Source organism: Perognathus longimembris, chromosome 3 (assembly GCF_023159225.1).
Source record: "Perognathus longimembris pacificus isolate PPM17 chromosome 3, ASM2315922v1, whole genome shotgun sequence".
In the NCBI taxonomy this organism is placed as follows: Eukaryota; Metazoa; Chordata; class Mammalia; order Rodentia; family Heteromyidae; genus Perognathus; species Perognathus longimembris.
The window spans coordinates 22,541,953-22,569,125 of record NC_063163.1 but is presented as its reverse complement, the minus strand read 5'-3'; the positions used below and the strand labels follow the sequence as shown (position 1 = coordinate 22,569,125).

At 42.9% G+C, this 27,173-nt stretch overlaps 1 protein-coding gene across 2 annotated transcripts in view; it reads right to left on the bottom strand.

Annotated features, from left to right (window-relative positions):
- Tbc1d4 (TBC1 domain family member 4) overlaps positions 1-26,912 on the bottom strand; it is a 154,752-nt gene extending 127,840 nt beyond the window's left edge. Inside the window, exon 1 of one of the 2 annotated variants that reach the window (XM_048341242.1) lies at positions 25,608-26,912. In XM_048341242.1, the coding sequence (XP_048197199.1) occupies positions 25,608-26,099 (492 nt within the window). In that variant the 5' untranslated portion in view covers positions 26,100-26,912. The remainder of the gene's footprint in view (positions 1-25,607) is intronic. The other variant, XM_048341240.1, reaches the window with a different exon arrangement.
- Positions 26,913-27,173: the final 261 nt, after the last annotated feature.

The following is a 27,173-nucleotide window of genomic DNA, read 5'->3' as shown; positions in this document are numbered from 1 at the left end:
CCATAGCAGCAGCAATAGATGCATTCATTCAGGAAGAATTTAGCTTACTCCGGCTGGCTGGCTCTCTATTATTTTTTTTTTCCTCTTGTGCCAATACTGTTGTTACTTAACTTTTTTTGCTTAAGACTGGTGCCCTACCATTTGAGCCACTTTGGGCTTCTTGCTTGTTCATCGGAGATAAGATTCTCATGGACTGTTCTCTCCAGACTGTCATGGAACCATGAGATCCTCATATCTCAGACTCCTGAGTAGCTATGATTAAAGATGTGAGCCACCTGAGCCAGGATCTCTATTTTTATTCCATCTGGGCCCCTAGTCCATTGGACAGAGCTGCCCACATTGAAGGTGAGTCTCGCCCCGCCCCCCCACCACTCCCCAGTTACTGTCAATCCTCTCTGGAAACACTTTTTTATTTTTTTTTTTTTTTGGCCAGTCCTGGGCCTTGGACTCAGGGCCTGAGCACTGTCCTGGCCTCTTCTTGCTCAAGGCAAGCACTTTGCCACTTGAGCCACAGCGCCCCCTCTGGCCGTTTTCCATATATGTGGTGCTGGGGAATCGAACTGAGAGCTTCATGTATATGAGGCAAGCACTCTTGCCACTAGGCCATACTCCCAGCCCTGGAAACACTTTTATAGTCACCTCAGAGCTGTACTTTACTAACCCTAGGCATCTCTCAGTAGTCAAGGTGGGAATCAGATTAACCATCACAAACAAGGCACCCATGGAATCAGATTAACTGCCACAAACAAGGCACCCATGGTTCACACCTGTAATTCTAGCTACTTAAGAGGCTGAGACCCAGGATTGTGCACCGCAAGAGTGTGGAAAATGTTCTGTGCTTATGTGACTGGTGGTCACATGTAAGATACTTGAATTTAAGACTTCAGAAATAGTTAACTTATATGTGACTTAATCTAGACACACACTAAGAGTTATCCAGGGTTTCATTGTCTCTGATGGTATTCTGATATTTTTTATGTAATTCTTAGCGAGAGGCTGTCTTGGTCTCTAGAGCAGTAAACATTATGGCAGGTGTCTCTATTCAGACTCCGATGGCACTGATAAGCCTAGTATGACAACCAAAAGCATCTTCAGATATTGTCAAATGTCCTTTGAGAAATAAACTGAAAATTCCTAAACTACTGGTCTGCTTAGTGTAAACATGTATTATAAACATGCCTATGAACTTGAATATATCAGGCCATAGCTTAGAAATTAAGTACTACAAACCTTGGCCTACAAAGGAAAAGTCTTTCATTTGGTACAGGCAATGTCTGATCCCAAATTGCCTGGTCCCAAGTAACTGGGATGCTTACAAGTATAAATTTCTAGGTGCCGGCTGGGAATATGGCCTAGTGGCAAAAGTGCTTGCCTCATATACATGAAGCCCTGGGTTCAATTCCCCAGCACCACATATATAGAAAATGGCCAGAAGTGGCGCTGTGGCTCAAGTGGCAGAGTGCTAGCCTTGAGCAAAAAGAAGCCAGTGACAGTGCTCAGGCCCTGAGTCCAAGGCCCAGGACTGGCAAAAATAAATAAATAAATAAATAAATAAATAAATAAATAAATAAATAAATTTCTAGGTGCTTACACTCCAGTAGCTCTGAGGATAGGGAAGTAGGAAACCTCAATTGTCTGATAATTGCCTCTGGTGATTTTTATAAACCAAGTTTGAGAACAGTACTGTAAGAACAGCTACTTATGTGCACACCTGGAGTAGATCTTTTGAGTATAAAACTCTTGAAGAATTCTATAAGCCTAATTTTGAAAAAGACGTTTCAATTCATTCCTTCCTTTCCTTCATTCCTTTCTTTCCCCCTCCCCCTTCCTCCCTTCTTTCCTTTTTTCCTTTCTTCCTCTCTTTTTCTTCCTTCCTTCCATCCCACCCTTCTTTCCTTTCTTCCTACCTTCCTTCTTTCTTTCCCTGCTTCCCCCCCTTCCTTTCTTCCTTCTGCCAGTAATCAAAACCAGGGCCTAACATATTGTGTAAATGATCATGTGCTCTCTCCTAGGTGCCTGTAAAATCAGCCAGTCATGAGGACCAGTGGAATAGAACTGAAGACCCAGAAATGAACCCACAGACCTATGGCTACTTAATCTTTGATAAAGGAGCTTAAAAAAATAGGATGGAAGAAAGGTAGCCTCTTTAACAAATGGTGCTGGCAAAACTGGTTCAACACCTGTAACACTAAAACTGGATCCTTATATATCACCCTGTACCAGAATCAATTCCAAATATATCAAAGACCTCGAGATAAAATCAGATACCCTGAAAACATTGCAAAAAGGAATAGGAGAAACATTTGGGCTCCTTGGCACAGGACGAAACTTTCTTAATAAAGGCCCAGAAACGCAACAAATCAAGGAAAGGTTGGACAAATGAGATTTCATCAAACTGCAGAGCTTCTGCGTGGCACAGGACATAGCTTGCAAGATAAACAGAAAGCCCACAGATTGGGAGAAGATCTTTACCGGCCATGCAACAGACAAAGGCCTCATATCTAAAATATACATAGAACTCAAAAAAATCCTCCAAAACAAATCCTCAAAGAGTCAACTGCCCCCCCAACAAATGAGCTAAAAACCTAAAAAGAGACTTCTCTGAAAAGGAAATAAGAATGGCCAAGAGACATATGAAGAAGTGCTCTACATCAATGGCAATAAAAGAAATGCAAATCAAAACAACACTGAGATTCCACCTCACTCCAGTATGAATGTCCATTATCATGAAAACTAATAATAACAGAGGCTGGAGAGAGTGTAAACTTGTTCAACCACTCTGGAAAGCTGTATGGAGGTTCCTCAAAAGGCTAAACATAGAACTCCCCTATGACCCAGCAGGCCCACTTTTGTGCATCTACCCAAAAGATTACAAGCAAGACCACGCTAAAGCCACCAGCACAACTAAGTTCATCGCAGCACAATTTGTCATTGCTAAAATATGGAACTAACCCAGATGCCTCTCAGTAGATGAGTGGATCAAGAAAATGTGGTACATATGCACAATGGAATTCTATGCTTCTATCAGAAAGAACAACATTGCCCCATTCGTAAGGAAATAGGATTTGGGGGAAAAAAAGCATACTAAGTGAAGTGAGCCAGACCCAAAGAAACACAGACGCTATGGTTTCCCTCATCAGGAATAACTAGTACATGTCTAGGATAGTCCTAGCAAAAGATCACACTAGCTCAATAGCTATGTCCATATGAACACATAAGATGACTCTAAACAAAATGAACTCCAAGTTATGGAAAAAAGTGGTATATTTTCAACATACCATATAAAATTATGCCCTTTTTCTTTTCTCTTTCTTTCTCATGGTTTTACCCCTGATATCACTGTATCTGATTTTAGTGTCCTGAATATTGTATATACGTGCATTGGAACTAGGGAAGGGAAAGGAATACCAAAATCAAGAGTCAAAGAATAAAAAGACTAGGGGCTGGGAATATGGCCTAGTGGCAAGAGTGCTTGCCTCGTGTACATGAAGCCCTGGGTTCGATTCCTCAGCACCACATATACAGAAAACAGCCAGAAGTGGCGCTGTGGCTCAAGTGACAGAGTGCTAGCCTTGAGCAAAAAGAAGCCAGGGACAGTGTTCAGGCCCTGAGTCCAAGGCCCAGGACTGGCAAAAAAAAAAAAAAAAAAAAGAATAAAAAGACAAAACAATGCAACAGCAATATTTACAAAATACAGTGTGAACCAACTAAACAACTCATGGAAGAAGAGGGAGGAGGCAGAGGAAAAATGAGGGAGGAGGGTAACAAGTTGGATAAGAAATGTACTCACTGCCTTACGTATTAAACTTTAGCCCCTCTATATATCACTTTAACAATAAATAAAAAAAAAGAAAAAAAATCAGCCAGTTTCCCTTTCACACTAAGGTCCTGAAAAAAGAAAACACAGACATTTAAGCCAGGGCCTTGCTTCCAATATCCTTTCAGCGATTCTTGGCCTCAACAATCTATTTACCTCCATCAGATTTTAGGTTTTTTTCATCTCTACCCCTCCTGCAGTTCCCGCCCCCCCCCCACCCCCGTTACCATAAATTAACCTAATTACCAGTACCCTCATTTGGCACAGCTGCTTCCACCAGCAGGCCCTGGACTGGTCACTCTCTGTAATGGCTCCAGTCCCAGCAGGAAGCTGATCATGTTTTTAGAAGCTAGGGCAAGCAATGCCTTAGCTTCAAGGTCGTGTTCTTTCTACTAGCTCTTTGTGTTTTCTTCTCAACTGTTCTTCCAGTGGCCCTGCCTGTCCCTTCCCCCAGACAGATCTGATAGAGTTTGTGCCAGTTTCCTGTTGGCCGATCTGATTTCTCACTGTCTCTCACCTACATCTTCCCTGCTTTGTCAGGTTGTTGATGTGGCTTTGCTTTCATCAGCTCCCTTATAATAATGTGGTTTTATGGCCGGCCCCTACAATTTAGTGATAAATATAATAACAATAAATGACTATCATGTGAGGACTTTAGGCATTGTATTAAAGACTTCACATGAATTAACTCATTTCTTTGTCAGAATTCCATGGGAGATAGGCACTGACGTCTGCATGAATGAGCAAAAAAGACATAGATGAAGCAATTGACTAATTCTCTCAGTTTTACCTAATATGAATTCTGGCACTCTATGGTCTTGCTTTTCCTTCTTCAACATGCTACTCTACACCCTACTTCCTTATTCCTGTACTCTTCTGTGAAAACATAACATTGTTTGCCCAGTTCTCTCCTGAGAACTGTCTGCTTCTACCATGTTGTTTTTGTGAGTGTGTTTTTTAATGGTTGGTGGTACCATTCACCGTTGTTAATTATTTAACAATTTCCCTGTATTTCTTTTATCTTCCAACCAAAACTTTTTTGCTTCTTATACCAATGGACACATACCAGAGAGCTACTCACAAAGAAAACACTCAAAATGACAACAAAAACATAGCAGGCTAGGAATGTGGCTTAGCAGTAGAGTGCTTGCCTAGCATGCATGAAGCCCTGGGTTCGATTCCTTAGCACCACATAAACAGAAAAGGCCAGAAGTGGTACTGTGGCTAAAGTGGTAGAGTGCTAGCCAGGGACAGTGCTCAGGCCCTTAGTTCAAGCCCCAGGGCTGACAAAAATATATATATATATATATATGTATATATGTATGTATGTATGTATATATGTATATATATATATATATATATCATAGTGACTAACATAACACATGAGTCACTGGTGGCTCACATCTGTAATCCAAGCTACTCAAGAGGCTGAGATCTGAAGAGAGCAGTTAGAAGTCAGCCAGACAAATCCAAGCCACTCTTATCTCCAATTAACCAGTAAAAAAGCTGGAGCTGGAGCTGTGCTCAAGTGTTAGGACACATGCCTTGAGCAAAATAACTAAACAGGAATGTGGAGCCCTACCTTCAAGCCCTAGTGCTGGCACGAAGCTAGAATGTATATTAGTCATTGCTAAAAGCTAAGGCATTATCACTGTCTTTGATGAGTTTACAAACAGACAGTAAAGAAGAAATTGGAAAGCTAGGATAGGAAAGCAAGGCAACTGCAGTAACAAAGCTATAAATAAATATGCATCAAGGAAGGAGCACCATGCAAACAGAGAATGGGGTTGACTCAGTTCCCTTTGTGCTACTGTAACAGACTATCACACACTGGGAAATTTATAAAACAGAAATGTACTTTTGTGTGTGTGTGTGTGTGTGTGTGTGTGTAAACTTGCGCCCGTGCACCACTCCTGGGGCTTGAATTCAGGGCCTGGATACTGTCCCTGAGCTTCTTTTGCTTCAAGGCTAGTACTCTACCACTTGAGCCACAGCACCACTTCTGGCCTTTTCTGTTTATGTGTTGCTAAGGAATCGGAACCCAGGGTTTCATCCATGCCAGTCAAGCACTCTACCACTAAGCCACATTCCCAGCCCCCTGGCTCCTACTTTCAAAGGCTGGATGGAAAATCTAAGACTATGCCCCAGCACCTGGTAAAGGCCCTCTTGCTGCATTATAACATAGCAGGATGCACCAATCAACTTTTTATAAGGAGCCCACCTCAAGAAAATGACAGTGATGTCTTCATAAGGATAGGGCCTCAGGACCCGCAAGCCTACCTCCACACGTATGGGGTTCCAACACATAAGAGCCCCACACTTGAACTTTGTGGGACACATGGTAAACCATAGCAAAAGTTAATATCAGAGGGCTGGGAATGTGGCCTAGTGGTAGGGTGCTTGCCTAGTATGAAACCCTGGGTTCGATTCCTCAGCACAACATATACAGAAAAAGCCAGAAGTGGCACTGTGGCTCAAGTGGTAGAGTGCTGGCCTTGAGCAAGAGGAACCCAGGGACAGTGCTCAGGCCCCGAATTCAAGCCCCAGGACTGGGAAAGAAAGAAAGAAAGAGAGAGAGAGAGAAAGAGAAAGAGAGAGAGGGAGGGGGAGGGAGGGAGGAAGGGAGGGAGGGAGGGAGGGAGGGAGGGAGGGAGGGAGGGTGGGTGGGAGGGAGGGAGGGAGGGAGGGAGGGAGGAAGGAAATAAAATTAATATCAGAAAAGACTTTGCCAGTGGCTATGTTTGTAATCCTAGCTACTCAAGAGGCTGAGATCCAAGGATTGAAGTTCAAAGTCATCCTGGATTGGAAAGCCCCATGAAACACTTACCTCCAATTAACTACTGAACAGACAGTAGTGGAGCTGTGGCTATAGTGGTAGAAGACTAGCCTTAACCAAAAAAGTTCATGGTCAGTGCCTAGGCCCTGAATTCAAACCTTAGGACCAATACATGTGGGTGCACATGTACATGTACACACACACACACACACACACACACACACACACACACACAGAGACTTATAGAAAAGAAAGTAACTTTTGAGTGGGATTTCTAAAGGGCAGGACAGTAGAGAAGCAGATAAGAGGGCATATCCAACAGAAGGAGCAGCCTATGTAGATAGACACTCCAGAGACCACATAGGCATGCGCATTGGTGAAACATTCAAAAAGGCTAGAAAGCTGAGCTATAGGGCAAAGGGGGGTGATTACCAAGGAGCTATAGCATTCTCAGGGTGACTGCATGAGGAGAGCCAAGTTTTGTCCATGGATGACCTTAGAGTCTTGCAGAGCAGACAGACATTGGCTTATACAAGATTAAGCTGCATGCTTTTCTAACCTGTTTCCATGAACATCAGCACATGTCATCATTTTCTTAAAAACCATCATGATCACGTAAGCCACTAGCTTACAGAGCAATCTAATTATTCTGCTGTATGTTTGGGAGCCATTGGGTGTTTGTCAGCAAAGCGATCAGAAGCCCAAAAGCAATTTAGCCACTTTCTAAAAGCTGTTCTTCTCTTACCTCTTAAAATCTACATATACTGTGTAATGGCATGAAAGGAAGGCAAACAGCATGTTAAAAGAAGGAGATGAGGGGCTGGGGATATGGCCTAGTGGCAAAGAGTGCTTGCCTCATATACATGAGGCCCAGGGCTCAATTCCCCAGCACCACATATACAGAAAATGGCCAGAAGTGGCGCTGTGGCTCGAGTGGCAGAGTGCTAGCCTTGAGCAAAAAAAAAAAAGAAGCCAGGGACAGTGCTCAGGCCCTGAGTCCAAGCCCCAGGACTGGCAAAAAAAAAAAAAAAAAAAGAAGAAGGAAATGAAAAGAAAGAAATGTAAAGACCATTTGTATTAATTTGTTCCTTAGTCCTCGTCCTAGTCCTCTCTAGCCCATCTGTGGATTGTAGTTATGAGTTCTCTCCAACTTCCATTTCCATTTATAATGGAATAGTTAATGTTCTTTAAAATCATGGCTTCAAAACATTCCTGAGTACCAAAAAGTCTGCTATTTTACCAAAACGGCCTTTCAAAGTGGTATGATTACATTCTTATGCAAGCTGGGAGTTGCCATGAAGCCACGTAGAGTAATCTTTTACTTCATTAAACCCATAATGCCACGTACTTTATAGGAATTTAAGAATGATAGAAAAAGCACTACCCTTAAAATTTCCTAATCATTGAGTTCTTCATTTCCTAAATACAGGTAGCTATGTTGGCTTTAAAAAGTCTCAGTTTGGGCTGGGCACTAGTGGCTCACACTGTAAGCCTAGCTACTAAGGAAGCTGAGATCTGCGGGTCATAGTTAGAAGCCAACCTGGGAGGGAGTCTGTGAGTCCTATCTTCAATTAACTACCAAAAAGCTAAATGAAGAGCTGTGGCTTGAGTGGTAGATTGCTAGTCTCAAGTGCAAAGCTAAAGAACCTAGGCCTTGAGTTTAAGCCCCAGTACTAGTGTGTGCACACGCACGTGCCCCCACACACACACACCCGAAAACAAAAAAAAAAAAATCTTTCAGATTGAGACAGAATAAAACCTTACAAAAAGCATGTATGCAATCATACATCACTGTCTCTAAACTCTTAAACCAGGCCTGAACCATCCACATTCCTTGAAATGAACTGCAGATCTGTCAAGGAATGTACTATGCCCCAACAAATGGGTATTCTCCCCCCAATGTGGCCTCCTAGGTAAGGTGGGCTTACATCATTACCAGTGTTTGCCTATTTCTGCAGAAATCACTTAAGCCTGTCATTCCTAGTTACTTATCTGCTAATCTTATACTCGATTAACCTCAGTCAATATTTGCTAATAGTCATGGTGGAGCTGAGTATAATAGTTCTGACAAAGATAATTAAAACTCTGTGACAGCTTAAGACTCTGGTGGCAATCATTAATAAAGAAACAAGAATCACCCGTTAAAAACTTCTGTACTGACAGCATGATTTTCTTTTTATTCTCAGACCAGTCAATTTTTTGATACAAAATCCATTTTGCTTTTGGATTGCAAACCAACCACAGGAAGAGACATGAATGTGCCCAGTGTTCTCAAGCTTACTGTGAAAGCTAAAAAAAAAAAAAAAAAACAAAAAAAAAACTACCAAATGGTATGTTACCTTGAAAATAGATAAGCACTAAGAATGCTTGGTGTACACGTTGCTTGCTTTCTAGCAAAGAAAACTCTATAATAATTTGATAGTAAACGTGTCCCATAGGAAAGAAAAGAGTAAGTATGGCTTCTCCTTCCAGGATTCACTATTTCCTCCTCCCATCAAGAGGAAAGAAAGGAAAAAGAAGAAAGCCAGGCACTGGTGACTCATGTCTGTAACCCTAGCCACTTGGGTGGCTGAGATCTAAGAATCATGATTCAAAGCCGGCCTGGACAGGAAGGAAAGTCTGTGAGACTATCTCTAATTAACCACCAGAAAACTGGAAGTCGAGCTTTGACTCAAAGTGATAGAACACTAGCCTTGAGCAAAAGAGCTCAGGAACAGCACCTAGCCCTGAGTTCAAGCCCCATGACTGCCAAAAGGAGGAGAAGGGGGGGGGGGAGGAAGGGGGAGGAGGGGGGAGGGGGGAGGAGGAGGAGGAGGGAGGAGGAGGAGGAGGGAGGAGGAGGAGGAGGAGGAGGGAGGAGGAGAGGGGAGGAGGAGGAGGAGGAGGAGGAGGAGGAGGAGGAGGAGGAGGAGGAGGAGGAGGAGGAGGAGGAGGAGGAGGAGGAGGAGGAGGAGGAGGAGGAGGAGGAGGAGGAGGAGGAGGAGGAGGAGGAGGAGGAGGAGGAGGAGGAGGAGGAGGAGGAGGAGGAGGAGGAGGAGGAGGAGGAGGAGGAGGAGGAGGAGGAGGAGGAGGAGGAGGAGGAGGAGGAGGAGGAGGAGGAGGAGGAGGAGGAGGAGGAGGAGGAGGAGGAGGAGGAGGAGGAGGAGGAGGAGGAGGAGGAGGAGGAGGAGGAGGAGGAGGAGGAGGAGGAGGAGGAGGAGGAGGAGGAGGAGGAGGAGGAGGAGGAGGAGGAGGAGGAGGAGGAGGAGGAGGAGGAGGAGGAAAGAGAAGAAGAGCTAAGCAGAGCCAAATACTGTTTGTTGCAGCTCCCCAAAAGCCTAGTGCACCATTTTCCAAAGCTAAGATAGTCCTTACCACCTTGGGGAAATTGACCAGCTGCCAATACAGCACCAAATGACTACAAAAGCAAGCTTTAATTACATTCAATTAGAGAAATTCCTTCCTGCAGATCCATCTCATTGGGTTCTATCTCGGGCTTGGAGCTCGTGTTTTCACGGCTCATTCATAGCATTGATCCTCTCACTTCACCACAGCAGGAGAGCGTTCCTCCTAATAATGCTGAATGCACCCCAGACCCCCTCTTACTATCTGACAACCAATGCCAATTACTGGTTCTATCTAGCCTCAGCAAAAAAAGCAGAAGTAATGCCCTTAGAACTTTAGAATGCTAATTGTTAATTATGAGGCCAGTCTACCACCTGACTTCTCATGAAATGGTCCTGCTACTGATGTCAAGTGGCATTTTAATTGCTGTGTGAAAGACAGTTAATACATGTACAGTATTGTCTATATGCCTAAAGGCAGAAACAATGTTTTGACTATCGCCATGGGAGGTGAGGGTGGGGGAGAAATGTCATAATCATTTGACCAGGGGTGATGAAGAGGTATTTGGTAGGGTGGCTCATACCTGTAATCCTTGCTACTCCATCCACGCTTTTAAAAACAACACTGGTATTATTTCTATTCACACATAGGAAGCACTGTGATTATATTCATATATTATCCCTTCATCTCTCCTTTCATACTCCTCATTCTAGCTGGTTCCTATCCCCACCTAGTTACAAAAGTTATTGAGTTAATTTAAAAAAAAATAGAAGACATATGCCCAAATTGCCAAGATCTAAGATAAAAAATAAATCTTCTATTTGTGAAATTGTAAAGAAAAAGAAATTAGTGCTAGATTTCCAGTCACATGACAAATGTTAAAAGCTATAACCACAGTACAGAAGGAACTGAAACAGAAAAGGCATTAAATGTTGCATGGATATGCAGGAAAAGCTAATGTCTAAGGATGGCCATTTTCAGTTGCAGGCATCCACTGAGTTGCTTGGCACATATTCCCTGCAGGCAAAGTGATCGCCATCATTCCCACTGTGGAGCTAGGGACAAGACTGGCTTTCCTACAGATTTACTGTGGGGATGAGGGAAAAATAACTGAATACAAAATATGATTCTTCATCACTTGTGGGGCTTGAACTCAGAGCCTAGGCACTGCCCCTGAGCTCTTTTGCACAAGGCTAGTGCTTTTCCACTTTGAGCCACAGCTCCATTTCCAGCCACCAGCTAAAATAAGATTTTACTAGGAAGAGAATTAAAGGTTCTGCCAATCTAGAATCGTTTCTTTCTTTCAGTTTTCTTTCACTATCATGTTCTTTTCTTGCACTAACCCTATCACAATATAAAATGGCTTATTGGTGGCCTAAGTGACAGAGTGCCAACCTTGAACAAAAACACTAAGCTAAAGCACAGGCCCCAAATTCAAGCACAAAATATTATTATTTATTACATATTTTTAAAATAATAAAATTCCCTATTTGTAAATATGCAACATACATTGACACAGCACTTCCTATATGACACTGTTCTAAATGCTTTATGTGCATGAGTTCTCTTGTACTAATCAGCAGTGATCTAAACACTGCTTCCCTTAATCTTCACAACTCTATGAGATAAGGACATTTTACTATATTACAGATAAGGATGTTGAGATACAGACAAGTACAGGAATTTGCCTAGAGTCACAGGCAATGGCTGCTGGAGTCCCACCAATCTGACTCCTGAGTCCCCCTGCACTCAGCTACAACATTACTTAGCAGTTTTTACTTGGTTTTGTGTCACTCATCTGTCAGACTTACAAAGAAAGGGTCCCTTAGACACTCATTTGTATCAGTATCTAGCACAGTATCTGGCATGTAGGATGCAAGGTGAACACATGAGCAATGATTGAATGAATCAATAAACAAATGATTGTGGAAGAGTGGGGTCCAGCGCTTCCTGGTTCTCTACTCAGAGGTCTGTTTCCTCTGTTCCACATGGTCAGAGCTGTGTGATCAATAAGTAAATGTTTCCCTTGGCAATGCCAGCAAACAGCAAATGAGCACACAGCCAGAGTCATTCCTTTGGTTTGAAGCAGATGATGGTGAATATGTTCAACTCAGAGAAAGATGTGCGCAAAGGATGAGCTTTTCTGCTATGTACTTTGTCTGTATTACACAAATGAACCAATGTTTTATTCATTGGCAGCAAGAGCCCAAATCAGAAATCATCAACAGTACTAAGCTTTGAGAACTGTAATTTCAATACTGAGGATATTTAACATACATTTTGAAAAGCAAGACATTTTAAATGAACTAATCAGTCTCCACATGAATTATGAAGATCTCAGTATATTCAAAGCATTTGTTGCAATTCCCTTCCATGAAGGCAGCATGGCTTCTAAAAGTAAATCATCTGAAAGTTGTATGTCAGTGGCTCATACCTGTAATCTTAGCTACTTAGAAAGCTGAAATTTGAGGATCATGGTTCAAAGAAAGCTGGGTTAGGAAAGTCTGTGCAAGACTCATCCCCAATAAATCACCAAAATGCTGGAAGTAGAGCTCAAGTGGTAGCGGGCCAGCCTTGAGCAAAGGAACTAAGAGACAGTGCTCAGGTCCTGAGTTCAAGTCCCTATAATACTGGCACCAATAAATAAATAATCTGAAAGACAGAAACAGTTGAAAAAGTTACAGGGTGTTCATATGTATGTGCATTCTCATTACCAATGTCCCGAATCAATTTTGTTTTTAGAAGAGAACCAAAAATCATTCATTGACACAATCACATGCACAAAAACTGGTTTTCCTCAGTAACCAGAATAATGTTTTATGACTCAAATCCAATGCAAATAACTCCCATAATGGGTACATATATTGCAGTCAGAAAGAAATGGCTTGTGAGTTTATCTACCACTCCAGGAATGAAAGAAACCAAGCTTAGTAAACAGGCAAACACTCTGTGAAACTATTTATCTATTGACATTTTGCCCTAACAAGGAAGTGGATTTAGTGTTTTGAACAATACGTTATCATCAATAGATAAATCTTCAGACTGAGCTTGCTCTTGGGAACCAGGCTCATTCTAAAGCAATGGTGAAACAGATGTATCCTTCAGATTCTGCATTGTGTTGACAAAATTGCTGACAGAAACAAGATGTAGGAGAGGGGGAAGTTCAGGTAAGCTCACAGTTTCAGAGGTTTCAGTCCATTGTGGCAAAAGAGGGCATGGCAGAGAAGCTTACACTATGGGGGCCAGAAAGGATAGTGGCGCTGCAATAGGAAGGGGATGGGGCAGAATATAGCCCCTAAGGACACAGAAATAACCTGGTTCCCCCCAAATTATCACAACAGAGAAGTGTGTGTGTGTGTGTGTGTGTGTGTGTGTGTGTATCCCATAATGTTTCATATGTGGAATAAAAGGAAACACTATTCAGATTAAGGAATCTTGATTTTTCTACTTGCTTGAATAGAAATTCTTAACAGATTAGTGAAGCACCACTATGGATATCTTAGAGGATAGTCCCACAGACAATTAGATCATGAGGGCTTTGATCTAATCAATGGCTTAAAATACTCATGGATTTAAATTCTGAGGTGGTGGAACTGTGGAAGTGAGACCTTGCTAGAGGAATTGAATCCCTGAAGGTGTGCCTTTGAAGAACTTGGCCTTGGCCCCTCTGATTACTCCTCTCTGCTTTCTGGCTTCTATGAGGTGAGCAGCTTTCCTCCATCATGTACTTTATCTGTAATGTCTCTGCCTTGTCATGGAACTCACCAATCATAGACTAAAATCCCTAAAATAATGAACCCCAATAAATCTTTCCTCCTTTTACTTTTCTCAGGTACTTTTTCATCATGACAAAAGTTTGACTCACATAGAATCCATTGTTATAGGAGTTTCCTACTCCATGCAAGGGACCAAACACTGACAAAATGTAGAGACGAGTATTGTTCAGTGATGAAGACTATGAAGATGGAGAAAATGCCCATTTTGAAAGGTAACAGAGTTGGAGGCAGGAGGCCTGAAGGCATGTGATTATGGTATTTTTTTAGCTTTTCTTAGACCTTCCTTTATAAAGGATTTTCTGTATATTGTTACCCCAACCAATAAAGGTTGGGTGTGGTGGCACACAGCTGTCATCCTAGCTATGTAGAAAGTATTAAAAAAAAAAAAGTGTTGGGGATTACAGTCTGCTCGGCCATAAATTTGAGAGCTGATTTGAAAATAATGGAAGTAAAAAGGGGCTGGGAGCATGACTACAGTGGCAGAGAAATTGCCTGACAACACCCTGTATTCAAACTTCAGTACTTAGTAAGAAGAAAGGGATGGAGGGAGGAAAGTAAGGAGAGGGGAGGGGAGGGCAGGAGAAGAGTGGGAGAAGACAGAATGAAGAGGGAAGGGGAGGGGAAAGGCAAGACAGAAGGAAATAGTGATGATTTCAGGTAAAGGAACCCAGGTACCAGTGGCTCACACCTGTAATCCTAACTATTCCGGAGGCTGAGATCTGAGGATCCAGATTGAAACCCATCCCAGGCAGGAAAGTGCTTAAGACTCTTATCTTCAATTAAACACCAGAAAACCGGAAGTGACGCTGTGGCTCAAGTGGTAGAGTGCTAGCCTTGAGCTGAAGAGCTCAGGGACAGTGCCCAGGCCCAGAGTTCAAGCTCCATGATGACAAAAAAAAAAAAGGTAAAGGAAACAAATTTAGGAACTACACATACTCTTGCTAGTAAACCTTAAATTCTGCCTGTGGATTTAAATTCCCTGAAAACAAGGACTAATTCTTCCCCACTTTGTCAGTGAGTTTGAATGAGCCTCTACTGAGAACTGAGTCCTAGGCATACAAGTATGCTTTCTGGACATAGAGCTTACATTCCAGAGGTGGTAACAGTACCCCCAAAATTAGTAAAACAAAAAACAAGAAAACAAAAATAATGTGCATGTGCCAAAATGAAAACCAAAAGCTGATGCAGAAATGAAAACCAGGGCTAGCAGGTGACCTGTATACTTCAGATACAGATACACAACTGCTGGGGCCAAAATGAGGAAGTGACATTTGCAACTTAAGCAGAAATGTGAAGTCTGGTGAGGGAAAAGCTAAACTAGCAAAAAAAATTTTTTGGAAACATATAAACAAATATTCCGAGGTTACCTAAGACTTGAGCTTCTATAGGACAGGAGAGAAAGGCTTGCAAGGCTCAACTATGGGGCATGTGTGGAAATAATAGTGTGTGTGAGTCTGGGGAAAGAAAAAGGGGCTCAGTCATCCAGGATCCCTGAGCATCAGTGGCTCAAATGTATAATCCTAGCCTCTCAGGCAACTGAGATCTGAGATTTCCAGTTCAAAGCCAGAAATGTCTACATGACTATCACCAGCTAGCTAGCAAAAGGCCAGAAGTGGAGCTGCGGCTCAAGTGATACAGAACCATCCCGGAATGGAAAAGGCCAAGTTAGAGAGTTCATGACCCCAAGTTCAAGCCCCAGTACTGTCGCGCGCGCGCACACACACACACACACACACACACACACACACACACACACACACACACACAGGCACCAGTGGCTCAGGCCTAGCTACTCAGGAGGCTGAAATCTTAGGATCACAGTTTGAAGCCAGCCCAGGCAGGAAAGTCCATGAGATTCTTATCTCCGATTAACTACCAAAAAATCAGAAGCGATGCTGTGGTTCCAAGTGGCAGAGCACTTGAGCAAAAGAGCTCAGGGACAGCACCTAGGCCTGGGTTTAAGCTCTAGGACTGGCACGCACCGCACATGGGTGCACATGGACACACATGCTCGTGTGTGTGCACGCGTGTGCACACACACACAGAGGATAAAATTGTGAGACACAAAAAAGTAGTAGATAATAAAATATTCAATCAAAAGCTCTGTGTCTGATATGCAACCTAAAATAGTAGTTTATTTCTATTCACAAGTTATACAATATGCTTGCATGTATAGTTCTCACTTGGAGAATTTTTAAAAATTCTGAAAACTCACAGAAGTTAAAAATGAAAACTATTCAACTAGTTTAAGGGTACTCATGAACTAAAAGGAGCAGAGCTGCAAATTTAGGCTTCTATTCTTAGCCAGGAAAATTCCATCGCCAACATCTTGCAAGAAATAAAACTTGGAAGAGATGAGTAATTTCAAAGATAGCACTAATTTCCCTGCTCTTTTAGTGGAGCTGCATAAATATATGTCAAGATTACCTGAAACAAACCGGCCAACGTTTTTTTTGTTTTTGTTTTGTTAGTCGTGGAGCTTGAACTCAGGGCCTGGCTGCTGTCCCTGGGCTTCTATGCTCTAGGTTAGTGCTCTACCACTTTGAACCACAACACCATTTCCAGTTGTCTGGTAGATTGGAGCTAAGGGTCTCACAGACATTCCTGCCTGGGTTGGCATCAAACTGGGATCCTTCGATCTCAGCCTGCTGAGTAGCGAAGATTACAGGTGTGAGCCACCAACACCTAGCCCCAGTCAAAGTTTTAATTTCAAATTTTGTCTTTATATAGACCAAAGTTACATATATAAACAGTATAAACTAGATACATGTATACTAACTACTTACATTGAATGTGACCACAACAGCACACTATACACAGGCACAGCACGCTTTTGCTATGATGGACACTGGGCTTTTTTATTTTATTTTATTTATTTATTTTTTGGCCAGTCCTGGGCCTTGGACTCAGGGCCCGAGCACCGTCCCTGGCTTCTTCCCGCTCAAGGCTAGCACTCTGCCACTTGAGCCACAGCGCCGCTTCTGGCCGTTTTCTGTATATGTGGTGCTGGGGAATCGAACCTAGGGCCTCGTGTATCCGAGGCAGGCACTCTTGCCACTAGGCTATATCCCCAGCCCGACACTGGGAATTTTTTTAAATCATTTCTCTACTTGAGCTTGTAAAATCACACAACAGCCCATCAAGTCATTGGATTAACCTACCTGCAACATTTAAATTTATGGCTAAGGGCATAGCTCAAGTGATAGAACCTAGGACCTGGGTTCAACTTCTAGCACCAGGAAAAAAAAGTCAAACAAAAGCTTTATGACATCTGTTGCTCTTTTCTCCACCCCAGATGATTAAAACAGCATGATTTGATGGCAATGCTTATTATGTAGTTATATATGAAAGTCATACACATTATTTTTATGCCTAGTAGTTTTACATGTCATATTTTTAATTATGTAATTTTGTATATAAGATAGTTTAATAGTTTAGCATTTATACTGTGTGTGTGTGTGTGTGTGTGTGTGTGTGTGTGTGTGTGTGTGTGCTGGTACTGGGTCTTGAACTCAAGGCATCTTGCTCTTGTTTAGCTTTTTCACTCAAGGTCCATGCTCTACCATATGAGCCACACCTCTGCTTTTGGCTTTTTGCTAGAGATAAGAGTTTCTTGGATTTTTCTGCCTGGGGCTTAGTTCAAACCTTGATCCTCGGATCTCAGCCTCCTGAGTAGCTAGGATTGCAAGTGGGAGCAATGTAATACTTTAATATTACTATCATTAGCAATACTTTTTAATCCAGCCTGTAATACTTTATATGGACATAATCAAATGCCTATTTTAACCTGTTCTTATATACATACTATAATAATTTTCTATTCCAAGATATAGATTACAAATAGACTCGCTTGTTATTTCCTTGCTACTCATGAAGAAATGGACTAAAAGGTACGCCTGAGTTAGGTTTACCAACCTAATAAATCACAGCTTTTTCACTTTTGATTAAAACAAAACTCCAGCTGAGTTCAGTAGTCACTACTGCTCAGGAAGCTGAGGCAGGAGGAGGCCAGCATGAGCAGCATGGAAAGATATGTTTCTTTTTAAATTTTTACATAAAAAAACAAAAAGTACTTACTGATTATAACTATAAACAAGTTCATCTTCAGGGCTGGGGATATGGCTTAGCAGTAGAGTGCTTGCCTTGCATGCATGAAAGCCAGAAGTGGCGCTGTGGCTCAAGTGGTAGAGTGTTAGTTAGCTTTGAGCAAAAAGAAGCCAAGGACAGTGCTCAGGCCCTGAGTCCAAGCCCCAGGACTGGCAGAAAAGAAAAAAAATATATATCTTCAGCATTAGTTACTTTATAACCTTTATAAACATACACACTGAGCAGTTAATATCACTAGGAAAAATCAACAGCATAAAAGTTTGTAACACTGACAATGTAGAAAACTAATTTTCTACAAGTGCAGTTCAGCCATATAAGATAAAAAGAACATGCTTCAGAACCTTCCCAGGCCCCCTTTACCATAACAAGCCTTACAGCACTTTGGTATGACTGAATCTTTGTATTCTACTTTTCCCATGCATAAAATGGAAGAAATGCTGTTACATACTTTACACAGTCACTGTGAAGTTAATACAATAATCTAGGAAAGGCGATGAGAACAGTACTGCCACAATCACTGAGCTCTTTCTCAATAAATGTTCACTTTTAAGGAAATGCATTGAAGGCTCCCCAGATATGCAAATGTGCAATGCAGACTTGCCACACTGGGATCTTAAAGTAACAAGCCCATCCACTGAGTTACAGAATGTGTAATGATACTTTAGAAAGACTATATTTCAAGCAAAATTTTCCTGGTCAAACAAATTATTTAAAAAATAGATCTAGCCCCATTTTACAATGGGATATATATATATATATATATATATATATATATATATATGCTAAGTTTAGGCATATCAATATGTCCCTGAAGCAATGAGATTCTAAAACAACTATCCAGATATTTTTAACAAAAGAACTAGAATAGAAGGTGGAGAAAGAGAAGGAAAAAGAAATGGAAGAGGATTAGGAAGAAGGAGACAAAGAGGAAAAGAAGTAGAAATATTTGCAACAACTACTTAGGCTGACCACAATCCAACCAAATCACCCAACTATTTTTCTTTTGTTGATTTTCTTAATAGTCAGTATTCGCAAGCATGCTGATTTTTTCTAACATATACCATTGTTTATGACACAACATACCAGCTAATCTAGAAAATTCATTGAAATCATCAGTTCCCTCACCAAGCAATAATTTAATCACTCCATGTTGAGAAAGAAAAGCATTTTAATAAAGTCTGTCTTCTTGAATACTGTTATTTCTTCAGATGCAAATAAAGCTTCAATTTTTGCAAAAATTATCTATCATAATTTGACATTAGAATATATTTCCCCCAAAATGAACAGTTTGTTCCATCTGCAGAACTTTAACTGAAGGGTAAATTTTCCATTCAGTATATGCATAGTCTTATGTCTGGCAGAATGATGCCTACCTTGGGAAGAAGCTACTAAGCTAAAAGATTAAGAGTTCCTTTCAACCAGGCTCTGGTGGCTCACACCTGTAATCCTAGCTACTCAGGAGGCTGAGATCTGAGGATCACAGTTTGAAGCCAACCCAGGTAGGAAAGTCCATGAGACTTTTATCTCCAATTAGCTACCACAAAACCACAAGTGGCACTGTGGCTAAAAGTGGTAGAGCACTAGCCTTGGGTGAAAAAGCTCAGGGACAGTGGCCAGGCCCTGAATTCAAGCCCCATGACCAACAAAGGAAAAAAAAAGAGTTCCTTTCAATCTTCTAAAGTCAGATGTTATTTCTCCTCATGCTTATCTTATACTTTCAAGTCTGAGAATGACTACAAAAATAACCAAGGGAGTGGGGCTGGGAATGTGGCTTAGTGGTAGAGTGCTTGCCCAGCATGCATGAAGTCCTGGGTTGGATTCCTCAGCACCATATAAACAGAAAAAGCCAGAAGTGGCACCGTGGCTCAAGTGGTAGTGCCAGCCTTGAGCAAAAAGAATAAACAAATAAATAACCGAGAGCGTGAAATAGTCATTGGACTAACAAATGAACACAATAATTTAGGTTATTGTTTTAGGGGACTATGGTTCTCAAGCCAGTAGTATGAGCAGCACCAAGAACAGAATCTGCTACTGAATACTGTAGGAGGAGGACGAAGCATGGTGTTGCACCCATCCATAACTCCATCTACTCAGGAGGGAGGGGGACATGAGCAGGGCTCAATTCAAGGCCAGCCCAAGAAAAAGGAGACCCTATCTCAAAAACAAACTAAAAGCAAACACAAAAAGACTCAGTATGAAGAGAAAGAAAAAAAAAAGATTAAGGAAAGAAATTCAAAGCAGAGTTATCCAATCTGTTTTAACAACCCCTCCAAGGTGATCCTGATACACTCGCATGTCTGAGAACTCTGTTTATGATAACTAAGCTGATAAAGAACAGCCCTCCGCTAGAGCAGGAGGCTCTGTGGGAGGCGCTCCCTGGCAGCTGGCAGGTCTGCACACAGGTCTCAACCTTTCCCCCACATACTGCAGTCAAGATTCTTCCACAGAGGCCAGCTAGATTAACCAGAGCAGGGAGGAGAGAACAAAAATTGGTTACCAAACAACAACAACAAAAAGAAACAAGAAAAGAGACAGGTCTACCAGTTAGAAAGCATACAGTGTAAGGGAAAGTGTGAAAAGTTCTACATTTCTATTTCTCTGGTTGTCTAACTAGCATATTCCCAAAGCCATTGACCACAAACTATAGAGATGAACCAGGGCTAGAGATATTGCCTAGTGGCAAGAGTGCTTGCCTCGTATCCATGAAGCCCTAGGTTCAATTCCCCAGCACCACATATATATAGAAAATGGCCAGAAGTGGCGCTATGGCTCAAGTGGCAGAGTGTGCTAGCCTTGAGCAACAAAGAAGCCAGGGACAGTGCTCAGGCCCTGAGTCCAAGGCCCAGGACTGGCCAAATAAATAAATAAAATGTTTCTAGCAAAAAGTCAAATAAAATCAGATTCTTTAAAAAAAAAAAAAAAAGATGGACCAAGTAAGAGTGTCTGCCTATCAAGTGATAGTCCATGAGTTCAAACCCAATGCTACCAAAAAATAAAAAAGGAACTGAGAAATAAGCTTGTTGATATATCTTAACAAAATAAAGTTGGTGTCCCTAGTATGTCTAAAACACAGACAATAGTAAGTATTTTAGGAAAAAGAAATCTGTATATTCAGAGAACTAAGATCTGAAAGGAACTAGTACTAGAGTCATTTTAAAAAAAATTTAAGAATACAAATTATAAAATCCCTAAGGTCATTCTTGTAAGCTTCAAGAAATAAATACATGCACTTAATCAATAAAAATATAACTACCATTTTTTTGTCTTTTAAATAATCATTCTATAGTGATGAGATACGATCATGCTATTAAAAGTCACAAGCAAATAATATTTAACTTCTTTATTCTCTAATAAACAGCTAACTCCTTCATTTATATTGTGAAACATAAAAAGGTTTTTGATAGAAAAATTTGAGTCAATGACATTTTAAAAGTTAGTAGAGAGGGCTGGGAATATGGCCCAGGGGTAGAGTATTTGCCTCGTACACATGAAACCCTAGGTTTGATTCCTTAGCACCACATATATAGAAAAAGCCAGATGTAGCGCTGCGGCTCAAGTGGCAGAGTGCTATCTTGAGCAAAAAGAAGCCAGGAACAGTGCTCAGACCGTGAGTCCAAGCCCAGAACTGGCAAAAAAAAAAAAAAAAAAAAAAAAAAAAAGAGTTACTAGAGATAAGTATTTGCAGACTGTCTGTGGCCTGCCTTAGATCATGAAAGAAGTAAGTACTTTTAATTCCCCCAATCATATTTTATGCCAGTTTTGTTTTGTTTTTTAAACACAGGGCCTGGCATTGTTCCGTAGCTTTTTCACTCAAGGCTGGCTCTCTACAGGTAGAGCCACACCTCCACTTCTGGATTTGGGGTGGTTAATTAGAGATAGAGTCTCGGAGATTTGTCTACCTAAGCTGGCTTCAAACCGTGATCCTCAGATCTCAGCCTCCTGAATAGCTAGGATTACAGGCATAAGTCACCAGAGCCCAGCTCAATTTTATGTCTCCAATCCAATTTACATCAGTAGGATTTTAGAGAATACATATTTTAGGTTCTTCTCTAGTTTTAGAGATTTTAGAGAATACATATTTTAGGTTCTTCTCTAGTATTCAAATGCTCTAAGTCTGATATTCCTTCCATACAAGACTACCTAGACTTGAATAAATGGGAACCAATCCATGTGTGTTAACACATAGTTGACCCTCATTGACACCTCTCTGCACTTGAAAGAAAAAAAAATCATTGCATTAATCCTTTCTAGCTGAGCCCTTCTCCACAACAGAGCTGACAGGCCAGCAGAGGTGTAGGGCCAAGGGCTAATCACCATGGCAACCCCCTCACAACATTCAATTCAGTCCTCCCAGCTCTAAGGTCACATGGAGAAAAGATCTGAGTTGATGCTCTGTAAAGCAAGATCATTTTCTAGTAGAAACCACAATCATCCAACTCAGAAGCTGAGCACAAATGCAGACTTTGCCATTCAGCCATAGTAAACCTGTATCCCAGCTGACTATGAACATTACAGGTTAATAATTTGTGTCCTTGCTAATGATGACCCTTTTCATATTAAAAATTGTTCCAGATCAATACATATATGATCTTCCTAAAGACTGGACACTTCAGACAAAAGACAGCCATGAGAACAAGCCAAAGGCAAGCTTATTTTGAGATGTTTGCAGGCCTGCTGCTCTGGCAACCTTTTACAACTAGCTTCTTTGTTCACAGACTACAAAAAAAAACAGGAGATTCAACAGTCACCTTTAGTCAACTAAGTCTCCTCTTCAAATGTAGAGCTCAGGACAAAACAATCAGGTCTTCCAGAGTACCCAAAACTACCCAGAGTCTACTCCTGAATGGTTAACATCTGAACTCATCCCTTTAGTACATCTGGCTACAGAATCAACCACTTCTGAGATTGTTACCTGTAAATTCTGCAAAAAAAACAATGGTCCCTCCAATAACAGCCATATTGGCTGAACTGAAGATGCTCAAAAAAGGAACATAGCAAGCACCACAATACTGGTAAGTATACTCATCCACTCAACAAGTGTTTATATAAAAGGTCAAAAGTGGCGACCTAAGCTGGGCACCAGTAGTTCACCTCTGTAATCCTAGCTAGTCGGGAGGCTGAGATCTGAGGATCACGTTTCAAAGCCAGCCTGAGTAGGAACATCCATGAGACTCATATCTCGAATTATCCACCAAAAAGCCTGAAGTGGCATTATGGCTCAAGTGGTAGAATGCTAGCTAGTCTTGTATAACAGTACCTAGGCCCTAAGACTGGAACACACACACACACACACACACACACACACACACACACACACACAGTGGCAACCCACAGCTCTCTGGAGTCAACCTTCAGATATGTATTGTTTAGGACACAGAATTTCCCATGTTCAAAATCCTTGTCAATACATTAACATGTGAAGTCATACATAAAAATTCAGACTCCCATGTGCACTTGGAAGAACAGAAGTTCTCAACACTGAGCTTGCACTCATTCCTGTCACTTTCAGCTGGTACATAGTAAAAGTTTGAAAGAGAACACCCAGAATCCAGTCTCCCTCTTCCTCACTAAGGGCATTTGAATATGTAACCTCTCATTAATGGATGGAGAAAACCCCTAGGGAGACCACATCTGGACCTTCAAGTTAATGGTTCCCTCCCACCAGAGATTCTCTCCGCTCACAGAAAATAAGAATCTATATCTTTAGATCAAAGACTTATCTGGGAAATGTCTTCTCCTAGAAAGACATATGGCTTTTATGACTCCCCTGGACTAAAGGGGAAAATAAGCCTAAATATGCCATTAGTAAACTAGCAGCAGAACATGCGGTCTCTAATGCTTAGTATGGAGGTAAGTAAAAAGGATGGGTTTTGGCTTTGTATTTTTATTTTTTATTTTGTGTGCTTAAATGCAGGGCTTCTGAGCTCTTGCTTGGCTTTTTACCTCAAGTTTGTCACTCTACCACTTGAGCTACAGCTCTCAATTTCCAGCTTCTTGGTGGTTAATTGGAGATAAGAGTCTCACAGACTTTTCTGCTGATGCTGGCTTTGAACCCAGAACCTCGGGTCTCAGCCTCTTGAGCAACTGTTGAGAATTCACTACATTACAATCAGAAATGAAATTTAACAATAATGGGTCAGGTATAAGATCTGCAAAAATAAATAAATAAATAACAAAAGTTCACCATAAACCACCAACAGTCATGGAACATGTCTGAAAGGCCTGGAAAAATACAATTAATCCTTCTTTACTGGCAGAACCAGAACTTTTCTAATACAATAAAGGCCATTAACTTTTCAGAAAGTTTCCAATTTCCTCACACATGCCAGTTAAAAATGAGTTTTGAACCAATGAGCATAACATGAAATTGACTGAATCATGGTTAGAAATCAGAGTCATTTGTAGAATGGTATTCTGCTATATGTTGTAACTGTAAAAATGACAGCAAGTCAAACTTTGTCTTTTCACTCTGGAAAATACACTGTTTATTATTATATTTAACTATTTTACAAAGCAACGGATAATTAAAAGACAACCAACACTTATTTCCTTCAATTCCTCAATAGGCCTTTTGTGGGAAATTACTGTCAACATTTTTTTTAATTACAGACACTACAGTAATGAAATAGGAAAAAATAATAAAAGCTTTATTTACAAGAGGTTTTTGTCATTGAGCTATTATTAATTTCCCAACTACCCAAAGAATGCCACATGATAAAACCTGAGACTTTATTTATTTCTATTTAGCCAACACTATTTTTCCAAAATAGAATGCTTTCCAAATACTTTGCAAACATTCGGTTTTAAAACAGTACTTCAGGAACAACAACAACAAAAAAAACAATCTTTAAAGCCTGTTTTCAAAAGCACAACCACTGTGGCAAAGTTTCCTTCTCGCCGTTGGATAAGGATTGCACCTGTTCTTAGGAAAGTAAAAGCTTGGATTAGCCACACCATTACACTCTAGAGAAATGATAGAAAAATGGGCGCCAAAATTAACTATTATTTCGGGGCTTGGGATACAGCTGGGTGGCAGAGAGCTCACCCAAGTGCGTGCAAGGCCCTAGGTGTGCAGAAGGGGGGGGGTAGAAGTGGGAGGGGAGAGGTAAGGGGTAGATGTGAACTCTCTTCTACCATAATTCGTTGATGTTTATCTCCAATGCGTGAATAAACTTCAAGAAAGTTTTCCCATTGGACGTCCAAACTCAAGAATTGTACTTTGCTGGCAATCTGACAATGTTCCAGACTTTTCCCCCTTGGAGCCCAGCTCTGAAATCGCCTCCTCCTCACCGGATACCTTTCACAGGTGCCCTGTGATGTGGACAGGACCCACGAAATGCATTGAGGTGCAACACTTGACTGAGAACCAGTAAGAACCCCACTCTCTCCTGCTCCAATCACATACACACACACACACACACACACACACACACACACACACACACACACACTTGCGAAGGCCAGGCAAGCCACCTCCAGTCACACGCAAGCCACGGCGGTCCTCCCGGGACGCGTGATCTTCTCTGCGTCCTGGGACGCCAAGACACCATCGGGACCCCAGGACACCAGTCTTCATCTTTCTGTCTCCCTGGAGTCTGCAGGTCGTCTGCTCCCACCACCCGTGTCCAGCACCCACCCAGCACCAAACGCCTTTTCTTCCCTTTCAAGTCCCAGGAAGGGGGCGAGCCCAGCACCAAGAGCGCCACGTGGAGCGCGCGCGCGTAAGCAGCTCAACTAATGAGATCTAAAACTCAGTCCCCGCTCCTCTGTCCCCCACTCTCCCAGCTCCCCGCGACCCGGGACTTGCCTGATTGGGGTCAGTGGCGCGGAAAACGTGGCAGGCCATCTGCGACTCAGGGTCGTCCGGCTGTGCCTTGATCAGGTAGGCAAAGTAGGTGAGGTCGTGGCTGTTATGGATGAAGCGCGCGATGTGCTGCGCCTTGTGCTCGAAGATGAACACCGCGGGGTTGGGCTGCGGGGCCGAAGGGCCGGCGCCCCCCGCAACCCCGGGCGCGGGGACGCAGCGCAGGAAGGGCGCGCTGAGCACCAGGACGACCTCGCGGGCCGCGGGGGCCCCACAGCCGCCAGCCTCCGGCTTCTGGCTGCGCCGGCGGATCTCGGCCATGAGCCAGGGTAGCATGGGCAGCGTTGTCCTCCGGTCCAGGCACGAGCCTCCCACGTACCAGAGCCGGAACTGCTTGTCGCCCGGTTTCCCCTGGCCAAGCTGCGCCGGGGAGCCCGGCTCGGGCTCCAGCGGGTGCGGGAACGGCTCATCCTGAAGGCAGCTGGGCGGCTCCATAACTCGCTCCTCTGCTGAGCAGCGGGGTGGCCCGCCGGGCGCACCGCGCCCCCAAGTCTGGCTGTGCAGGCGCCGCCGAAACTGTGCCAAGTGCTGCACCGGATCTCTGCGCTGGTTTAGGGCGCGATGGGATCCCCAACTCCGCGCCTCAGCGGCCCTGCCCCATGCGGCACTTCCCCGGGCGAGGCTGGCAGGCGCTGGCTGCGGGCACTCAGGCGAGCGCCTGGCAGCGGATGGGCAGGAAAGGGCGCGTTAAATGGGCATCCTCCGTTCTCCGACCGAGCCTTGAGCCTCGTTTACCCCGCTTCTTCCCCAGCAGGTTTACCGGGCCTCCAGGCCGGTGCTGAGGCCCCTGGTGCCGCGGGCTCCAGCCCTGCAGCCCGCTGCGGCCGCGCGCTCGCCAGGGGCAGGCACTGGGAAGCGGGGCGGAGAATGGGGCTGTGGGCGGGAGGAGGGTGACAGGGCGGAGCTGACTCCGACCGGGGTGACCGCCTGTCACCTGCGAAGGTCGGGGTCGCCGGGCTCCAGTACGATCGGTCCCTGCAAGAACCTTCGGAGAACTATTCTCGTATAAAAAAAAAAAAAAAAAGCAAAAACAAAACGTGTCCTCGCGGGGGCCTCCTTCCCCAGCTACCCCAAGGGCAGCCCAGCTCGCTGCTCTTTCCTCCAGCGACTGCTGCTGTTCCCGTCCCTCCCTCGCTCCTTCCTTCCTTCTTCCTTCCAGGCTGCTGCTTTAATCAGGCTGCTACTCCGCCTCCCGTCCAGCCAGCAAAGGGTATTGCCTACAAAAGCTTATCTGTGAATCTACCACCCCACCTCTTCCTTCTGTCCCTGCCAGCCAAGTCGCCCCGGGGAGCAGACGTCCTGAGCCGGGTGCTGGCACTGTCCCCACCAGCTTGGTCTCTTGGTCCTACCCTGGGCGTCTCTGCTGCCCCCTGGAGAAAGAGGGGATCACTTGCAACGGAGATCCTGATTTTTTTTTTTTTAATTCTTTTACAGTATTTGCATGGTTTCAATTTCTTCTACCATGTGTTATTTTCTGCGTCTTCTTTCTTAGTAATTTTTAAACTCTCC